General features: G+C 37.2%; 1 protein-coding gene across 1 annotated transcript; it reads left to right on the forward strand.

Annotated features, from left to right (window-relative positions):
• LOC109225409 (protein TPLATE-like) lies at positions 11,614-21,722 on the forward strand. Its single transcript, XM_019390058.1, is given in 12 exon segments — positions 11,614-13,024; positions 13,898-14,494; positions 15,570-15,931; positions 17,617-17,924; positions 19,154-19,180; positions 19,183-19,206; positions 19,209-19,270; positions 20,286-20,307; positions 20,310-20,687; positions 20,690-20,730; positions 20,936-21,019; positions 21,021-21,722. Coding segments are annotated over 12 exon segments (3,474 nt in total). The 5' UTR covers positions 11,614-11,896; the 3' UTR covers positions 21,462-21,722.

The following is a 22,358-nucleotide window of genomic DNA, read 5'->3' on the forward strand; positions in this document are numbered from 1 at the left end:
AGATCCTAATTAGGAGATTTTTTTTAATTTCTTATCTTACTCCATTGTTCTTCTGTTTACAGATAATAAGACTTCAAATGCTCCCACAATCCCTATGTCTATAGATTATCTAATAATCTCAACTATTACTACTTGAACTAAAATGTTTAAATCCATATTTTCTATCTTTGTAGTTTAAAAGATTTCCAATTTAATGACTCATTTCCTTAACTTTATAAAGATTAAAAATGGAACACATGCATTTTACATCGAAACCAAAATGCTCAATATTGAAACAAAAATGACAATTCAAATTGCTGGGGTCGTGGGCTCAGTACGGGCAATACCACATCTAGTAATAGTAATAATTAGAAAGAATTACAAGAAAATACACATGACTTTAGAGTTCACACCATAATAAAAAATGGCCCATATTTTTAAGTTTTACCCTACCTAGCCCATATTGTACATATTTTGAAAGCATTAGCAAATTCAAAATCTGTGTTCTTACAACCATTGCTTCTAAAAGCTATGGAGTTAAATCTCACAACCATTGTTTTCACTCTCTCTTCTTCTTACATCTTCTACATATGCTTCAAGGGGCTGTGTATTTTCTGCTTCTCCCCCTGTTTGCAATGTCAGAAAATTGAAGGGTAGAAGCACCATTGAAGGCCATTCAAAGCTTTATTTTCGAAAATAGAATTTTTTGAGTTTGTTAGTTGTTTGGGTTGGGTGTTGTTCCAATTGGTTGAAAATATCAAAAGGAGTTTAAAATTTAAATTTGAAGTGATTTGGAGCAGATTTGAGCACGATTTGAGTTAAATTTCATAAAAGATGCAAGATAGAAGACGAAGTCAGATTTTTGTATAATTTTGTATAATCTTGTATAATAGTGTATATGAGTGTATAAACACATCTTATACACTATTATATACTTTTATACACCTTTATACAAGCGTCTGTAGACAAACTTCTTCCACGATTTTCAGTTACAATTCTTGTTCAAAACCAGTCCAAATCTCCATTAAATGATTTCAAATTTTATATACAACCTCCTTATACTATTTCTAACAAGTCTAAATAACACCCACTCTAAATTTCTCCCAAAATCAAATTCGAAATTTGAACCCACATATTTAAGATTGTTAAAAATCTAATTTTCACCACCCAAATGGATTTGGTTTGTTGAACTAATATTTGAGTCACAGTTACTGATTCAAAAATTAACTTAAAAGCTTAAATAGTAATTTCGAGAATCTATTGGAGTTGAATGTTGAGTATTATCCTATTATTTTTGGGCTAGCTGGTTGTAAATTAAAATATGAGCTATAAAATTGAAAAGCAGGAAGCCCAATTGTTCTTATGTGAAATTTTCCCTAATAATTAACTATCAAGTTTGGAAATTTCTATAATGCTATGTTTATAGTCAAAGGTTTGACCATTGGAGATTATTTAAATAATACTTATGACAATTGAGAACAACACACACAATAATGTGATTAAGTTTTAAAGATAGAGGATTGACCTTTCTTTCATGGGTTAATAGGTACAAGTTATGTGTCTTTCTTTTGAACCAAGTTAGTTATAGATTACTCTGTTACTGCAAAACCATAATACGGATGATCATCATCAGCTTTTGGTGGGCTTATTATTTAGATACATTGAGCTATTGGATGGGAGAAATTCAAAAATAGCAGATTTATAACTGGTCGTTCAAAAATAGCTCAGTTTCAAAAGTAATCGAAATTTAGCCACTTTTCATGTAAAGATAAATCTGAGCGAAAACACTGTTCAAAACCCGAAAAATACGCCAGTATATTATACTGAAGTTCCAGCATAAATATGCTTGAACTCCAACATATTATACTGGAGTTCCAGAATAAGTATGCTGGAACTCCAGCATAATATGATGGAGTTCCAGCATAAGTACACTAGAACTCCAGCATAATATACTGGAGTTCCAGCAAGTATAATTGTCCAGTATAATATACTGGAGTTTGGAGCACCGGTGCTCCAGTCTCCAGTATATTATACTGGAGTCAGCAAAGTATACCGGTCCAGCATAACATGCTGGAGTTCATACACAGGTGCACCGAACTCTAGTATATTATGCTGGACCGGTCTCTGTTGCAACAAAATAGTGGCTATTTTTCATTGACTTCGTAAACGCTGGCTATTTTTGAATGACCAGTCCGAAAATTGGCTATACCGTGCTATTTTTACCTATTGGATTGCATGGTTGAGGTGGGCTAGGCACAGGCCGGACTCTCCCAACAACACTTTTCAAGTTAATGGACCCGACATTTCTCACTTTGGGTGGAATTAACACTAGGTAGCCATTTTTTCAGCATGTTATTTAAAACATATTCGCGGTTCACTATGTAATTAAAGATTAACAAATTCACTTAAACTTCAGGACACGACGTCTTGAAGTTTAAACCTCAAGGTTCAAACTTCAAGACATCGTGTCCTAAAGTTCAAAAATTATGACTAGAAATTTAAATCTTATGTCCTGAATTTTAAATTGGCCGTTCAGAATTTAAGGACACTTACTCCAGAATTTTAAATTAGCAGTTCAGAAATTCAGGACACGTACTCCTGAATTTTAAATTAGCAGCTAAAGAATCTGGGACACTGAGCCCTGAATTTCAAATTAGCTGCTCAAAAATTCAGAATACAAAGTCCTAAAGTTTGAACGAGTTGGCTAATTATTAAGTATATTATAAATCGCGAATATATTTTAAATAGCAGGCTTAAAAGTGGCTACAAATACACTCCGTCCCTCATTTTGGAAGAAATTGGAAAATAGCCACTGTTAACCCTGCTATTAGAGTTTAGCCAGTATTTAAGATGTAATAAAAAATTAGCAACTTTTATCCCCCGCTATTAAGGTTTAGCCAGTATTTAAAATGTAATGAAAAATTAGCCACTTTTTAATATGGGGATAAAATTTGGACAAAAATACCCCCAACTAAAATATGAAAAACTTCAGGAAGCTCAAAATCAAGTAATTGTTCATGGAGTTTGATATGTGCAGTTGAAACTCCAAGTTCTGGAGTTTAAATACTTTATGTGACTGAACTGATGGTGTTTGCAGATGGCTGAGCAGTGACGGACCCAGAATTTTATGCAAGTGGGTTCAGTTAAAGACGAGCATACCTAATAGCATAAGTGGTGTCGGGTATGACAAGTGGAGTTTGATCATTTTATTATATTTTTTGTTCTTAATACAATCTCAAAATGAAGTTATTTTAAAGTTGGCAATTTATAATTTTAACAAAGTTGAAATTTTTCTAAGAAGTTTTTAAAAAAATTATCTATCTCTATTTTAAGAAATTTAACTATTTAATTTAACAAATTTTAATTTAACATTTACTAACTCTAAGATATTTAAATAAATCTAGAGTTTTCCTTGTTGTACTTCGCTCTAAACCAAGTACGGATTAAAAAACTAAATGGCAGATGCCCAATATGGATTCGAACCCAGCATCTCTTGGTAATTTTGAACCCGCTCGACCACCTCCACTGGGAGGACGCTCGTGCCAGTTACACTAGGTACCTTCCTCGTGAGTAAGAAATTTTGTTATCGTTGGTACAAAAGACGCCAATGATGAAGAGGTAAAGCATCTATAGGTAGATCTTCGTACCGCTAAATATTAGTACTTCCCTAGAGGAGGAATATGAAGTGATGTGGCATTAAGTCAGAATTAAGTGGTTCTAGTATTTTGGAATGGTAAAGAAGAATGCGATAAAATGAAAAAGGGATGAGATTGCACTTATTCAAAGCCTACAGATATACTACGATACCAGAGCATTATGCAAATACGACGTCAAGGAGAGGAATTAAGGGTTCCTACCCGAGATGTGAGAGGTAATGGACCAAAAGAAATAACCCACGAAAGATTACGCGGAATATTGATACGGGAATGGGCCAACAAGTAGTTAGTAATTGATTGAGGAAGAGCCTACCTATGGCTAGACAAGAGGATACAGACAAATCAACAGATCGTGCAAGATAAGCATAGGGAACCCCAATATAGGGAATTCAGCCTCGCAGTTATGACATCGTGATCCTTGAGAAATATTCGGATAGGAGTTGGGGTAGATAAAGATACCGTATGAGTGTTACGGAAATAAAAGAGAGTACCACTGGGAAGTCAGTCAAAATATTAGTTCATAAGCAACCCTACAAGCACAAAGGGCGTGGAGATAAGTAACTACGGGTAATTATAGGCGAGGAAGAACATCAAAAATTCCGTAAGGCATACGATGTAATAAGCTCGCAGCCTTACAAGAGTCAGAGGATCCCCCCCCCTCGGTAAGTACTACAATGAAACGTTAGCTAAGGAAATAAGGAGGAAGGCTTAAGCATAGTAACTTGAAGAAGAAATGGTTATGTACAAATAGTCTTACTACTCGGTGTAGTGAGACTGATTTTCATTCCTTACATACTCGGTACGTTATTTGTACTGACGTCCCTTTTGCATGGGGCCGCTGCGTTTTATGCCTGCAGGCCCCGATAGACAGGTTATGAGCCCTCCAAGTAAGCTATCAACTCACCGAGAGGTGTTGGCGCGCTTCGTTTGCTCCGGAGTTGCCTATTTGTCAGTATGATTAGTACATGTATTGATTGGTACGACGGGGCCTTATCCCGACTTTTATGATATTATACATTCCTAGAGGCTTGTAGATAGATGTCATGTATACGGATACTTGTATGGTCTTGTCGGCGCATGTTTTGAGTATATAAAGGATCATGCCGGCCTTATAGGCCCGTACATCATATGTATGAGTTTGGATTACATGTTGGGTCGTCCAATGTCGAGTATTTTTCCCATGTTTTATTGTAGTTATCTCATGACAACCTCTCTGGCTCATTACCTATGATAGTATGATACGAAATAAGGAAGAAGGCTTCAACCAAAGCACAATGACCTAAAGAGGAAATGGCAAAGCACAATGACCTAAATAGGAAATGGTTGTGTAACAACAGTCACACTACAAAATTTTAAGCACTCCAAAAGAAAGTGGAACCTACCATGGCTAATGAGCGGGAGTAAAACCAAAAGTAATATTCGAGACCATATGAGTTGTACAAAAATTTTGGCATGCGTGAGATCTCAGATAAGCTAAGTAAGCACGCAAAAAGGGGAAAAAAGACCAGGAAAAACAATTGCTTACGTTTGAAGAAAGCTGAAATGGAACGAAAGGAATTATTCGATTAATGATCAGCCTAGAAGACTCCGCTATAAGTTAAAAGAAGGAATTGGGTCTAGGTCATAGACAAAGGATTGAATCATTAGAAGATTGTATCATGGTTTTCAATAGAGTCCATGAAAGGCTAAAGTAATAACTAAATGCCATGAGTCGCAGATCGGAAGATAGCTTAAGCCTACCTAAAGGCTGATCGGAAGGAAGAGGAAACTAAAGATTTACATCAAGTAAGTAAATTAGGAGTCTGCTTATTGGACCCAGGAAGTTATAGACATCATTATTGAGAATATTGCAGAATCACTCTTAATATCTAAGGTACAAGAGAGATAGTACAATAGCCACATTCTATAACGGCTCTACAATAAAGCCAGTTAGAAGTGTCCCAACCTCATAAGAAGATAGTATGAAGCTCTCAAGAGATTGCGAAAGAGGTGCATGTAATATAATAGAAGTTCAAGACGTGGATGTGAATTATACCTATGTGGAGGGAAGGTCATGAAAGAGATAGAAGATGTGATATGAGACTTTAAGGTAAGTAAAGTAAAGATGAACATACGAGATACTTTAAAGCAGAAGGTTGAGAATAGTCCATACTTCGGATTGAAGGCTAGAAGCTGGGGGGGGGGGGGTCATTATCTAGGAATGATAGCAGCGTCGTTAGTGGCATATCTTCCAACCTATGGTTTTTAGGTACCGAGAGATCTATCCAAGAGAGTGAAGAAGAGTTAGAGACGATGGGATGTCTCGCTTGATATTTAGAATAACATAAGGGAATTTATGGGGCAAGCAAGTTAAAGGGAGGTTGCGAATAGTATAAATAGATATGTAGAGGTCGCAAGCTAAAGTATAGTAAAGCGAGGAGGTTTTATGACAAGAGTAAGGATGAGAAAGGGCAAGTAAGAAAGTGACGAGAATGGATAGGTCCTCGAGATTAAGCCCATGAAAACAAGAGGGCTAATGGTTTCTCTAAGTTATAGAAAGTTCAATATAGCCTGAACGAACTCAAAGGAATCTAAGACTAATAGCATCTAGAGTGGAATAAGGGTGTGATTGTGATAGTTAAAGGACGATGTTTGGGCCTTCGATTGAGTAATGACTTGAAGAGAATTTCATGAATTGTATAGGATTAAAATACCCATATATGGTGAGTTATATTGGGATGCTATAAAATACGGTTATGGAAGTATAATATCGCCCATAGGTGGATCAATCTAATTACTCCAGATGTCCCTGATGAGACGTGAGCCCTAGCAGCAGTGTTACATAAGAGATCAAGTTATCAGTGGTAGATGATAGATCAACATTAAGGCGAATCAACAGTGGATGGACAAAAGTCACAAAGTATGAGGTGAGATTAGGCCGCCATTCTTAAGATGAACAAGTAATGAGGAAGCATTAAAGGACTTAGAATTATACATATGGGATAAGCAACGAAAGTAACCTTGAGTTCGGTAACAGACCTCGGTAACGATAAATCGAAGTACGAGTTCTGGTATAGTCATACAAATGCATAAGCGGATCTATGAAATAAGGTATAACATTCGTAAGTTCGACAAAGTACCGAGCGAAGAACTTCAGTATACCTACAGATGCCTAGAGGGACATTTTATCAAGCTCTATATATGTTCCCAAAGTGAGGCTTAGAGATTGGCACACATACAAGGAAAAAGTCGTACAGACTGCATAATCGAAGGTAGCAACAGTTACGAGATTGAAAGGATTCTGACCACAAGTCATAGTGTGAGAACAAGACGTAAAGGGGGAAATGACTTGGCCTTTGGATTTATTCAAAGAACAGTTGCCTAAATGGAAAGAATGAGTATTAGAGTATTCGCAAGAGTTATGGGTTATGAGAATGATAAGTGCATCAGACAACATTCGAGGACGAATGTTCCAAAGGGGGAAATTATGTTACACCCCATATATTCGTACATGGAAGTACGCCATCAGTAAATTGATATAAGCTCGGAATGATATGTTACATTCCGCATTTTCGTACGTTAAGATTTCGTACGAGGAGGATTTTTCTTCTCCTATTTTGGGTTGGAGAATCTATTTTTTTTCTCCGGTCCCGGTCTGGCAAAGTGAACCTCGTTTCGCTGACCGGGACTCTTCTAGTTTCTTCTGCTCTGATCCCGATCCGGAGAAGTGAACATCACTTCGCTGCCTGGGACTTTTCTCTTCAGCTCTTTTTTCACCTATTTCTCTCCTACTGATTCTTTTTCGCATAAGTTTGTTCCTACATATAAGAAATACGTAATGAGCATATTTTCACTTCAAAAGCGGTGTGAACTACCGCAACTTATACAAGAATTAACACACAAACACACTCAAAACATGCACTTTTTATTATTTATCACCACCCCACAACTCTTGCTCGTCCTCGAGCAACTTAAATTAAGTGCATATGAAAGAAATACCTTTCAAAATATACTCAAGCATCACACTAATGACAATGGTTTATATCAACGCTTAGAACTCAGCATATGCACTCTTCGTACATTTCCTCCAGTTTTAAACTCATGCCAAGATTATTAAAAATTTCATGTGACACTGTCTAACATCCTCGCCTCAAAACTTGACTCTAATACATTTCACACTATGACTCGCTCTTTGTGCCAACTCAAAAATCAAGGTCTCTACCAATCATTTGCAAATTATGTGTCCTCACTAACAAATCATAGAGAGAAAGTAGTCCACACACTCAAATATAATAAGTTCAAGTATATTTTAAGGACTCTCAGATCGGAAGAATTTGCTCACTCTCACAAGAAACTCTTATGCCACCAAAGCTCGTACCTTAAGCTTCCCCATAGTGTAAGTCTCTTCTAATTTAAGCTCGCAAAGTCTAGGATCAAGTAGGACTTTATAGGTTGTAATGTAGGCTAAAGGATGGGTAGGATATATTTGAGAAAATAGTGACTAACCCTCCTAAACACTTTAATACACTACACTTCACTTTCAAATATCTTTTTGTCATGACCAATTCAATATTTTTCCATGAAACCATACACTTTACGACCTTCTTCATTAAGCACATCAATATATAGATATTTACTAGCCCAGACAAAGATATGGAGGTGTTATTCTTTTTTTTTTTTCACTCTCCTTAATTTGATATTTTCAGCTAGTAACTTTTTTTGTCTATACATAATTGCACCTTGTCGGCCATTTTATGGTTTCACCCAAAAGCTACTTAATCTCTTTCTTTACTCTTCTAGCTACTTAAGTGCTTTCGGAGGTAAAGGTTTAACAAGATTTGATTAAGAACAAAGGGATTATACTGTGGTTGCCAAAGAAAAGGTCTACATGCTCAAAAGGGTTGACTACGGATAGTATTAACACTGGTAGGAAAATATGCTAAATGGTCAATCAAAGAAAGCCTATTTCACTTCCCAAACTTACAAGACTTAATCATTTCGCTTTGACTCACACACATGGCAAGTTCTAAACTAGCAAGAATGGCACAGAATACATCAATCTCACCTCTCATATTTCACATTTCTCGCTTAGGATGGCTCGGACCCGGCTCTCAAGTTAAAGCAAGCACAATCATCATAAGGCGGGCATTTACTTTACTATTGCGCACGTGGCAAGACAAGGTGGGCTATGTCGAACAATGGTTTATGATGACTTGTGATGTCATGGGGGCATTGTTGCTGTTGATATTTGTGTAGTGGCGTGCCTACCTTGTGTGAGTTTTACCTTGTACATTTTGTGGTGATCGTTTATTACGTGCCATTCATTGTCTCTGCTCTTACTTGTTGGCTTGAACTGTGATAGAACACTTTCACAAGCATACACGTAATTAATCACCCATATCGATTTAAGAGGATGAATCATGATGTTATTAACCATTTATATGTATTCATGTCTACTTGCCTTCTATGTGAGAGTTGTTCTATTGGCACGCGAGTTGTTCATGCAGTCATGAGTAATTCTTATTGTTGGAACGTGAGTGATCCGTGCGGATATTAGATATTATCACCCTCTTGGCACGCGAGTCGTCCGTGCAGTTATACTATTGTAATGTGGGCGCAAGATGCCAAGTGATTAGGGTTCACGAATTGGGACCATCGATTTGTGATTTTGATATTAGGTACCTCGTGAAAATTCTTGGATAAACCTGGTGTGAAAGCGGTTGTTCTTATTGAGTTGTTACTTGTTTTTCTTTATTTGGTTTCACCGGATTTAAATTGTGTTCAGCTTACTCTATAGTGTTATTACCTATTGTGTGTCGTTGCTAACTTTGCTTTTAGTTCCTATTACACGTATTGTATTATTATTGTCATCGTGCCTAGCTTTAAAGTGATGTTGTTCCCTGTTAGTTCTACATTTGTACTTGTTCGGGTTGTTTGGTCCAGTAGGTGTGTTGACTGTCCCTCGTCACTACACCGCCAAGGTTAGCCTTGATACTTATTGGGTACCACTATAGTGTACTCATGCTACGCTTCTGCACATTTTTGTGCAAATCCAGGTACCTCGGATATTGTTGGTTATTAGCTAGCTGGCCGAGCATTGCTGTGGATACTCAATGTAAACCTGTCGTCGCGTTCGTAGGCCTTAGAGTAACCTTCTAAAATTTCATTTTTTACTGTTTATCTCTCTTCCAGAACAGTTGTATTTAGAGATTTTCTAGCAAACTCAGCAGAGCTTATGACTTGTACTACCGGTTTTGGGATATTATATCATGTTGGAAATGTTTGCTTCATTTAGAAATATCTGGTTTCTGCTTAATAGTTATGTTGGTTAATTTCTATCATTTAATTCGGTAAGTGCTAGGCTTACCTAGTCCCTAAGACTAGATGCCTATCCTACGGAGAGAGGGATTTGGCTATAGCTTAAGGATAAATCATGTATTAAGGCATACGAAGTTTAGGACTGCCAAGTTTAACTTAAGATATACGTGTCCGAAATTTTATAACAAGTTGATTTTAAAGTGATTAAACTTAAAAGATAGTATTTATAAATTTCGGATATAGCTTAATTAAGGGGTCGTTTGGTAGGAGGTATTAAAAAAATAATGCAAGCACTACTAATTACTAAATAATATCTGCATAGCCAATACTTGTATTACTAATGCATTACTAATACACCTTATTCCGCACTTTTCTTATACATCCTACCAAACGACCCCTAAGGGTACTAAAAACGGCTATACGTACACTCGCCCGCTAAAGAGTTAATACCTTAAAATCCCCCTAACTATTATGTTTTTGTCAGTTTTCTACTTAAACTATTCAGATCCCCAAAATCCCCCTGAACTATATTGCCCTTCATATTAAAAACCCTCCATTGCATTCTTAGAGGTGCGTGTAGTACATGCTCCTAATTATTTGAAAAACGTGCCATGTAGCACTACACGTGGCTATTCAACTCAGCCGAAAACCCGCCTAAACTATCACCATTTTGTCAGTTACCTACTTAAACTATCTGGTGTCCCTAAAATCCCCCTGAAGTATATTCCCCTATATATTAAAATCCCATGTTGCGTTTGTCTAACTATATTAACTTATGGTTTTTAAAGATTTTTTTCTACAGTTTACTCATGATGTATTACTCTGGGATGATTGATTAATATTAGGAGTTTTGGCCAAAATAATATTAATGCATTGTGTTAATTTTAGGTTCAATTGTGATTGTGCTTTATGCTGAACTCCAATTGGATAAGTCATTTATATTCATTTTGTAGCACAGAAAAATATAAATAAAGGCATATAGTGTTTCTTAAAAATCATCTTATATTACATAAAAAAGATTACATAAAATAAAATTTCACAAATAAAAAATCAATTGGCCAACAAATACAATAACATTCTCTAATTCCAAATTACACAAAGAAGGTTCAAGATATTCAACTTTATTCTCTACAAGGTGTTGAGTTTAATAAGAACATTTAAATTAGTATTTTTTCAACAATATGTGTAACAAATGAAAGAAGACTAAAACAAGAAAGAGAATAAATCATTTCAGAGGAAACAAGAGAGGGAGAATTTTTTCCAGAGGAAACCCATATGGCGAACTGAAGAAAAAGGTTAAAAAATGAAGAAGAAGGTGAAAAATAAAGAAGAAATGTTAAAAAAAATTGGAAAAATGATTTTAAAATGATGAAGAAAGGTGGATATAATTGAAATATGGAGAATATTTATTAAAAAAATAAATGTGAAAGAGGGTTAGGATAATTAGCCATTATTTTCTGTCATATGAGCCATTTTGATGGCTTTTTTCAGCTGTCACGCGCTCCCAAGCGAGTGTTTGCACACGTTATGCTGGGTCAGCGACGAGGGGGTTTTAATATAAAGGACAACATAGTTCGGGAGGTTTTTGGGGACACCGAATAGTTTAAGTAGGAAACTGACAAAAATATTATAGTTTAAGGGGTTTTAGGGTATCAACTCCCCATTAAACTGTGTGTAAACATCATGGTCAAAATCAATTTTGCGAAGTAGCCCTTAGATAAACGTCCGTTAAAACGGTGCCCCCGCTCGCCGGTAAACCTCCCTCCTTGATCACCAGACAGAAAGGCAGAAAAAGCTAAAGACTCGAATCATTTGCAAAACGCAGAAACTAACCAATGGGAACTCAGACGTGAGTAGCCTTCCTCCATTTGAGCTCCGAAGCAACCAACTGGGTAATTTGCTTCAGAGCAAATATACAAATCTACTCTTCGCTCACTTCATCATTAAATTATCAACTGCTGCAAATGGACATACTATTTGCTCAGATCCAAGCCGATCTCCGTTCAAATGACGCGCTCCGTCAATCAGGAGCACTTCTCCAAGCTCTCCAACAATCCGCCGCCGGCAGAGACATCTCCGTCCTCGCCAAATCCGCCGTCGAAGAGATTGTCGCATCACCAGCTTCTGCCATTTCGAAAAAACTCGCATTTGACCTAATTCGCTCCACTCGTCTCACTGCTGACCTATGGGAAACAGTCTGTACCGGAATTCGCAACGATCTCGACTTCCCCGATCCCGACGTTACTGCTGCTGCGGTGTCTATACTTGCTGCTATTCCTTCTTACCGTCTTGGTAAGCTTATTTCTGACTGTAATAAACAGATCTCTAGCTGTTTTGATTCTACGAGTGATAATCTCCGTTTTGCTATTACTGAAACACTTGGTTGTATCCTTGCACGTGATGATCTGGTTACATTGTGTGAGAACAATATGAATTTGTTGGATAGGGTTTCTAATTGGTGGATTAGGATCGGGCAAAACATGCTTGATAAATCTGATGCTGTTTCCAAAGTAGCGTTTGAGTCTGTAGGGAGATTGTTTCAGGAGTTTGAGTCGAAAAGGATGAGTCGTTTGGCTGGTGATAAGCTTGTGGATAGTGAAAATTCTGTTGCTATTAGGTCTAATTGGGTTTCTTCTATGGTTGAATTTGTTTGGAGGAGGAGGAATGCGTTAATGGCGCGGTCGTTGGTTCTCCCAATAGAGAACTTTCGAGCTACGGTTTGTCCGCTTGTGTATGCTGTGAAGGCAGTAGCTTCGGGTTCGATAGAGGTGATCAAGAAGCTATCGAGGTCTTCCAAGAGTGGGAATGCTAGTTCGTTAGAGACTGTGAGTGCGGAAAGGTTTGTGGGTGTATCTGATGTTGTTTCACATTTGGCACCTTTTCTGGCATCGTCTTTGGATCCATCCTTGATATTTGAGGTGGGAATTAACATGTTATACTTGGCTGACGTTCCTGGAGGGAAACCCGAGTGGGCATCCACTTCCATCATTGCTATTCTCACTCTTTGGGATAGGCAAGAGTTTTCTTCTGCAAAGGAGAGTATTGTAAGAGCTGTTGTCACCAATTTGCATCTTCTTGATCTCAGCATGCAGGTTGGTGTATCTGTTGCCTTCTTGTTTATCCTCTTTTGAAGACGAATCCGAATTGTGGATTTGGCTTATTGACTACTGACCCTGTATGATGATAATCTCTGAAACTGATAGTAGATTCTGAGTACATCATTTCACTGTTTGGTAGCTGTTATTGAAATCTTGTCACATTTAAGAATTGCAGTAATTATTTATCAAAATAAATAAGTATAACATTAACTGTCGAAAGGGATAACTGGGTTTCCTGATGCAAGCTACTATAATCACTTCTCCATGCCTCAGTTCTGCATTATGCTAATGTTTGCTGCGAGTTGTTCAGCAATCTAGCCGGTGTATATTACTGTTCAAATAGATTATGCTCCTCATTTGAAGTTTCCTTCTCGAGAATTCTATATATCAATATGAATTGACTGCACACAAATGGTTTTATTTCAATCCTGTGTGTAGAAATCTCTTCGTTTGCTTTGCTTCTTTTTTTTTCATTTGTCCTTAGGTTAGTACAATCTACCTTCATTCTTGTGTCTTTTCTGAATTCGGTGCATATGCCTTAGAGATCATTGTTGGCTTTTTTGCTTGTTAATTTGATTTCAAAAGAAAAAAGAGAAACATGAATTATAACTCTAGTTTCACCCTTGGAGTTCTAGCCAGTTGGACATGTTTGTAGAAACATTGTTCAATTTCCATTTCCCGTCACCTCTATGACCTTGGTGTATCAAAGTTGGATCTTTTAGTAATACAATTGTGCATTTGGTTCAGAATTATACTGATTCGACTACGAAGGAGAAGTGATATACTTCCAATTTTCATGATGGCCTTGTCAATTCTTCATTCAGTCATTGTCTAGAAAACACCTATTAATTAATTTACTTCCTGCAGGTTTCTTTATTTAAAAAGTTGCTTCTTATGGTGAGAAACCTGAGAGCAGAGTCTGATCGCATGCATGCTTTAGCATGCATCTGTCGAACTGCTCTATGTGTTGATCTTTTTGCAAAAGAGAGTGTTAGAAGGGGGCAAAAACCTGTTCCAGGAACTGATATTGCTTCACTTTTTGAGAATGCAAGAATAAAAGAGGACCTCCACAGTGTAACTAGTAAAAGCTTGTTTAGAGAAGAACTAGTTGCAATGCTGGTTGAGAGCTGCTTTCAGTTATCACTACCACTTCCTGAACAAAAGAATTCAGGTATGGAAAGCAGAGTTATTGGAGCATTAGCCTATGGAACTGGTTATGGTGCGTTAAATTGGACAGAACCAGCTTTGGAAGTAGTGGAAGTTTGTAGACCATGTGTCAAATGGGATTGTGAAGGTCGAACATATGCTATTGATTGCTATCTGAAGTTGCTTGTCAGGCTTTGTCACATTTATGATACAAGAGGGGGCGTGAAAAGAGTCAAAGACGGGGCTTCTCAGGACCAGATTCTGAATGAAACGCGGTTGCAGAATTTGCAAAGAGAGCTTGTCAGAGATCTACGTGAGGTTGGTAGAGCTTTAATAGTTACTTAATGCCATGTGTAAGATGCATTTCATCATTTGAGCTTGTTCTATGCCCCCGAATTGTATGTTGTAACATTAATTGCCTCGTATTATTTTCCCAACATAGCCGAAGTTACTCAAGTTGCCTAAGGATTATGTTGTCTTCACACATACTGAGCAAGTTTTTACATATGTTCTTGTCTTGTAGATCCTACCTTAGATATTAGTCTTTCTAAAATTACACACGAAATTTCTTTGATATTGAATGGTTTTGGATAATTGTAGCTTAATATTTTTCTTAGCTTTTTCGATTGATTTTTTATTTTATTTTATAAAAAACCCGTGCTATGATGAAATTATGTTGCATTGGAGTCTGTTCCACCAGCGTGTCATCAATTAAAGAAACTCTATACCTTTTCCGACTGTATCCCCCTTCCTCCTAGATAAAACTGAACTAACGGAAAGAGAAGTTAACCTATATAACCTGAAGTTATTGTTGATGCTTTTCTTCTGCTTTTATGTTTTATTATTATTTTTTTTTAATTTTTTTGTTTATTTATTCATTCATGTTTTTTCTGCAGCAGGCTCACCTTTTGTCATGTTCCAATCGAGTCAATTCCCCAAATGGTCGTCCAAGTTATAGGAATAACTCACTAAATTACTTTTGAATTGCCCATATCTCCAACAAAAAAAAAAAACAAGCCGGAAAGTCTAGTTCTCTCACCGAAAGTTTACAGTTGGCTTCCCATTTTTTAACATGAGACCCATTAAACATAGGCACTGAAAGTTGGTTATGTGGAGCACATCTTTAGATACAATCTTATGTTAAAAAATGGAAAGTCAACTGTAAACTTACGGTGAAAGAATTAGATTTTTCAGCTTGTTTTATTTTATTAGAGATATGGGCAAAGTTTAATGATTTGATGTCCAAAAATATTCAAAAGCTACTTTAGCGAGTGATTTCTGCAACTTTAATGACCATTTGAGGATTTGACTCTGTTCAAATCTTTTGTACTTTGTACTTTGCTAACCAAGTCACATTCTGTTTCTTAATTTGTCTGAAACTTACATCTTGCAGGTGAACACACCTAGAGTATGTACTCGGCTTATTTGGGCTATCTCAGAGCATATTGATCTAGAAGGTTTGGATCCCCTTTTGGCTGATGATCCAGAAGATCCCCTGAATATAATTATATCAAATATACACAAAGTTCTCTTCAACATAGATTCGTCTGCCAGCACAACAAATCGCCTTCAGGATGTTCAAGCAGTTCTTCTGTGTGCTCAGAGGTTGGGTTCACGTAATGCCCGGGCAGGGCAATTGCTAATAAAAGAACTTGAAGAGTTTAGGAGCAATGCATTAGCTGATTCAGTGAATAAACATCAGTGTCGGTTAATACTGCAGCGGATCAAATATGTCTCCAACCACTCGGAAAGCAAGTGAGTAGAACAGTCATTCTTTCCTCTTAAATGGTAATGTAGCTCACATGATGCCCAGAACTGATTACCCTGTAAAATGCCTGAGATGAACGGAAAACTCTTCATTGAAAGNACTTTACGTTCGTGGTACTTCCATTCTTTCGTACGGTAACCCGTTCGGGATTCGACACCAGGTGCTCCGTCCTGATGTAGAAATATTTACGCCAAAAGCGGCGGTTGGGCTTATCATCGGCTTTAACAACCAAGCCCCTTGTGCCACGACTTTTTAACTGCAGCATGGTACCCCTCAGGTAACCAGGGCTGAATAACTGTAAGAGGTGGTTGACCGAGACGCTGCACTCAGCCCTGGCCGCATAAGTGGTCATAATACGGCACACCTTCAAGGTGTAAGGAGTGAGCTGAGCCGGACACACATTGTAAAAACGGCAAAGCTCCTCCATCAGAGAGTAGATTGGAAGATTGTAACCGATCAAGAACGGGTACTCATAGAATGTGCAATATCCAGGCCGGTGCACATTGGCATAGTCCGTCCCGGCCGGAACCATTTCCACGTGGTCCGGAATATGGTACGTCTCTCGAAGATCATCTAAGTGGGATTGTAATAAAACGCTGTGCTCCCAGGGAAGGTCTGGGCTTTTAGTTGGAAAATCCCTGCGAATACAATCTTATGTTAAAAAATGGAAAGTCAACTGTAAACTTACGGTGAAAGAATTAGATTTTTTCAGCTTGTTTTATTTAATTGAGATATGGCAAAGTTTAATGATTTGAGTTCCAAAAATATTCAAAAGCTATTTAGCGAGTGATTTCTGCAACTTTAATGACCAATTTGAGGATTTGACTCTGTTCAAATCTTTTGTACTTTGTACTTTGCTAACCAAGTCACATTCTGTTCTTAATTGTCTGAAGCTTAATCTTGCAGGTGAAACACACCTAGAGTATGTACTCGGCTTATTTGGGCTATCTCAGAGCATATTGATCTAGAAGGTTTGGATCCCCTTTGGCTGATGATCCAGAGATCCCTGAATATAATTATATCAAATATACACAAAGTTCTCTTCAACATATTTTCGTCTCCAGCACAACAAATCGCCTTCAGGATGTTCAAGCAGTTCTTCTGTGTGCTCAGAGGTTGGGTTCACGTAATGCCCGGGCAGGGCAATTGCTAATAAAAGAACTTGAAGAGTTTAGAGCAATGCATTAGCTGATTCAGTGAATAAACATCAAGTGTCGGTTAATACTGCAGCGGATCAAATATGTCTCCAACCACTCGGAAAGCAATGGAGTAGAACAAGTCATTCTTTCCTCTTAAATGGTAATGTAGCTCACATGATGCCAGAACTGATTACCCTGTAAAATGCCTGAGATGAACGGAAAACTCTTCATTGAAAGTTGAAACTCAAACTCTTCAAAAACCATTGGCCTCTAGATTGCTGTCAGAATCTTCGTCCGTTTTGGTGATATAAGTGAGAGTTAACCTGAAAGGATTATTGTAGTTTCTTTATTAACTTCCGCAGATGGTATCCTCCCTGCTCCTCCAGGGGGAAGGTTTTGTGTTTAAATTAGTTTGATCTGTGTAAGCAAAAGGGGGTTTAGTTGGTTGTAGGATATAATTTATTTGAAAAACTTTATTAGCAAAGCTGTGAAATATTGTTGGATGATACGTCTGTTTTTTTCTCTTCTCCAAGGTGGGCTGCGGTTGGTGAAGCAAGAGGAGATTATCCATTTAGCCATCACAAGTTAACTGTTCAGTTTTATGAAGCAGCTGCTGCTCAGGACCGAAAGCTGGAAGGATTGGTTCACAAGGCTATTTTAGAGCTTTGGAGGCCTGATCCTAGTGAGCTAGCACTATTGCTGGCTAAACGAGTCGACTCAACTTTACTCAAGGTTCCTCCAAGTGCATATACTTTGACTGGCAGCAGTGATCCTTGCTATGTTGAAGCATATCATTTAACTGATCCAAGTGATGGAAGGATTACTCTGCACTTAAAGGTCAAGATCTCTACTTCTCTTTATTGTTATAGTTGATCTTCGTTTCTTTTATGCTTTGCATCTTTGTAAATTGTAATCATGAAGAAAACATCTCTGGCCGTTAAGGCATGCCATCAACATCTCTTATTATAGCTTTGTTGTCCAAAGTCACACATTGGTTAAGTGTATGGGCTATTATCTTTTTCATATGGTTTTGGACAATTCTTACTGTTTGAGCTAGCTTTTGTTATGAGTTAAGCCCAAGATCCATTTTCTTAACGTGGTATCAGAGTCGAATCCACCATGCTATTCTGCTATTCATTGTCGGGCCACTCATGTTATGTTACTCTGTGCTCTATATGTCGAGCCCTGGGTGTCCAGGAGATGTTAAAATCGCACACCAGTCAAATGTAGGGCTGTAATCTCCTCGTGCGGTTTTGAATAATTCTCACACTTAAACTAGTTTTCGGGATTGAGTTAGGCCAAAGGTCCACTTCCTTAACTAGCTTAATGGTTTTTATACAAAATTGGCTGCAACAGTGCCAATGAGAATATGTTCCAATTTTTATCCTCTTTTGCTTGTGTAATCATAGTGTCTGTTATTAATTTTTACCAGTGCAGCAATCTATTAAAAATACTCTTGATTTTCTTTTCTAAAGAGTGCAAGCCTGTGTTTGGACGAAAAACGGTTGCAAGATTTTTCCCAAACAACTTTTTTAGTGTTCTGTAAAATTTTTTGAGTCTTATGGCACACAATCTGAAAAACTAGCATATTCCTTTAGTTTTAATCTTGTTACTGGTACCATTTCTGAAACACGTAGAAGCTTTTTAGGACATATAAAAACTTGTCAACTTTTCTCTATTTAAACTTCTGCAAATGGTTGTTAATGTGTTCATGCGAACTAAAACTCTTATGTACATAAGCCCCCATGCAGAAATAGTGGATTTCTATGTGTTGCCAAAGCGTGGTGTTTAAAGTTACATTTCTTCAGCTTTTAGCATAAAATCAGTTTTGGATCTATCAAGTTGTAAAATTGGTTAAATACAAAGTTGTTAAAGAGTTTAAATAATGAGAGCATAGTATCATAATGGGCCATGAGCCGACCGGTTAGTTATGCGTTAATAAATATATTTTGATGAAATATTTGGTTGCGTTGTTTGAGTGGGACTATTGCTCAGGTGAATACTATTTATTCGTAATTCTTGGAAAACTAAGAGGCAGCATCTACTGACATTCATAATTTTGCAGGTTTCTAAATTTGACTGAGATAGAACTTAATCGGGTGATTTACGAGTTGGACTTTCTGGGAATTATATTTCATGGATGGATCTCCTCAAGCAGTACGCCAGCTGCGCAACCTTAATTCACAGGTTAGACCTTTTCCTGGAGACCGTCATGCTTATTTATCAAGTTCAGTTTCCTCTCATGGATGTGTTTCTCTCCTGCCGACACAAAACATCTGCATTCCATTTTTTTGTAAAAGTAGCTTTACTTATCCCTTTTGTCTGGCCTATTAATTCCCCACACATTCCAGCAGATTATTTTCAACTGCTATATCTTATGTGGTCCCTTTTGTGGCAATGTTATTTACTTAGTTATACTTCACCATGCCTCATCACATGTGGACTGATCTCTTCTCCGTAGACCAAGCACGTAAAACCTTTTTTGGACAACCCAAGAGATCTACATGCTCTAGTACCAAGTGAATTGAACTGTTAAATAAAAAAATATATCTATTTAACAGTTTTATTTTAGGTTCCCACAAATGAGCATGGTATAGTGACAGTTCTTCATTGATTGAATTGACACACTGAGATATTAGTCAAGGTTTGTGAATCTCTTTTGTTTTTTCTGAGTTTTCTAATCTCATTTCTTTCATTACCATGTTTGCCACTTTCCAAAATAGAAAAATGTAACTCTTATTTGCAGATGCTATCTAATTAGAGGCCTAAGATTGCGTCTTGCATATTTTGTGTGGTTACACATCTTTGGTTTAGCTTGATTTTTGAGAAGAAAAAGATATATTGATGGATAGATATTCATTTAATTGTTTCATGTATTCAAATTTTTTATTTCCATATGGAAAATATGGTAGACACTTGTGATTGTTGTTCCAGTGTTTCGGACCAAACATCGCCTTTTTTAAGGCTGTTCCCTATCTTCGACTGGACAAAAGAAGGGGGTAGGGAAGGGATTTTTGATTAACCTGAAACCTTTTATGCTCATTTCATTTGGCTCGAAAACGTTGCTCGATAATGAATAACCTTTTTGTTCACATTTTTCATTATCCTTGTAAATTGACTGTTGGACCCTAATGCTCATTGGTGGTACTCCATACATTGATAGTTTCTGTTTCATAAATTGACTGGACTTGCATGAATCCAGGAACCAGTGTTGAGCAGTGTAACTGTGGCGTTTCTCATTTTGAGCGTTGTGACCTTTGGGTTCAAGTACTTTACTACCCCTTTTATGGTTCTGGTCCTGCCGACTATGAAGACTCTGAAGAGGATCCACAAGTTATGAGACAAAAGAAAAGCCTGAGACCTGAATTAGGAGAACCCGTCATTTTGAGATGTCAGCCATACAAAATTCCTCTGACCGAGCTTCTTTTGCCACATAAAATTTCACCAGTTGAATATTTTCGTCTATGGCCTAGTTTGCCCGCTATAGTTGAGTGTACTGGTACTATAACATATGAAGGAAGCGGTTTCATGGCTACTGCTGCTCAGCAATATGGGGAGTCTCCATTCCTGAGTGGCCTGAAATCTCTGTCTTCCAAACCTTTCCACGAGTTTGCTCACACATCATCCGGACAGTTGCTGGATTTGAGGTCAGTAACTTTGTTTTTTACTATCTTCTGATTTTCTTGGGAATATTTTACTATGTTGGATTTAGAAGCCACATTGAAGTTTTTCAGGCACTTCTAATTGGGTATTTACATATGAAGATTGACCTTTCCTTTCTGCTTGGATTTATGTTCAAATTCAATGCATTCCATTTTCTCCTTATCTCATTTGCTGCTTGGTATTGAGCAGCTCTGTTTTGCTGCTAAAACCTGGTATGGAGGGTTTTTGGGCATGATGGTTTTTGGTGCAAGTGAAGTGAGCAGAAATGTGGATTCTTGGCGACGAGACGACCACAATGATGTGCAAATTTGTGATCCGAGCATCAGATGAATCCATTACCAAGGAGATTGCTTCAGATTTTCAGGGTTGGTTGGATGACCTAACTGATGGTGGTGTTGAGTACATGCCTGAAGATGAAGTAAAGGTGGCTGCTGCTGAAAAGCTAAAGATTTCAATGGAACGGATAGCATTACTAAAGGCGGCAAGACCTCGCCTGAAGTCTCCAAAATCTGATGATGAAGAAGAAGAGGAGGAAGACGAAGATGATGAGAACCAAAAGAAAGAAGACATGATTAACGTTGAAAATGGTAAAACTAAGGGGGCAACTACTTTATTTAAGTGGTCGGCAGAAGAGGTTGAGCATCGGGCACTTCAAGCAGCTGTAATTCAGGAATGGCATATGCTCTGTAAAGATAGGGATGCCAAAGTAAATTGATTTTGCATTCTTTCTTCGCCATTTTTGTTTTGATAATTTGATTTAGGTAGTTGGTTGAGATGAGTTCTAAGTTTGTTTTCTATAATTCTAATTTGTTTCTTTTGTCCCAGTTTTGTAAATTTTCTGTATCTTTTTGAAGCACTCTGAGGCTGTAAATTAAGAAGGCCTGACGCCTTAATACCAACTTGTACCTTCATCCTTTCTCTTCTCTGTTGTGTACTTTCTATTACCATCTTTTTACTTTTGGAAACTTAATAACTATCAATCTGTGTCTGCAAAAAAGAATAAACTGTTGTCTGCTTCCTTTGGTGCTAATAGTTGGCAAATATATGGTTTCCTGGAGTATGTGGAGGATAGATATCTTAATTGTTTGCTTTTTTCATCGCAATCCCATCTAATCTCATGTGCACTTTGCAAATCTTATGTTGGGTAAACTTGCAGTGCATACATTATGTTTTAGTTTTACCTGTCTTAAAATACTTATACTTTGGAGTGCTTTTCCACAGTTCAACCTTTTGGTTGACACTTTCGCTAATCTGTCAACCAACTTTTATTTGCAAATTTGCAAATAACGTACACACGGTTAGCTCTCTCTATATCTAGGATAAATATGGATGAGCTAAATAAAGAATCCATCTGTTTAACTCCTTTGTACCTATTGGTGCTCCGGATCTCTTATTTCTTGACTTAATCGGTTTATTCATTGTCTAGTTGGTTGGTGATGTAAAACCACTCAAATTCTTAACTTTGGAGAATGATTTTGACTTTCAAGTTAATGCGTAATCTCATCGGTTGTAGAAAACCAACGGACATCCAATAAATTGAATATATATATTATATATATATATATATATATATATATATATATATATATAATAATAGATATATATTTTAATG

Source organism: Nicotiana attenuata, chromosome 5 (genome assembly GCF_001879085.1).
Source record: "Nicotiana attenuata strain UT chromosome 5, NIATTr2, whole genome shotgun sequence".
NCBI lineage: Eukaryota > Viridiplantae > Streptophyta > Magnoliopsida > Solanales > Solanaceae > Nicotiana > Nicotiana attenuata.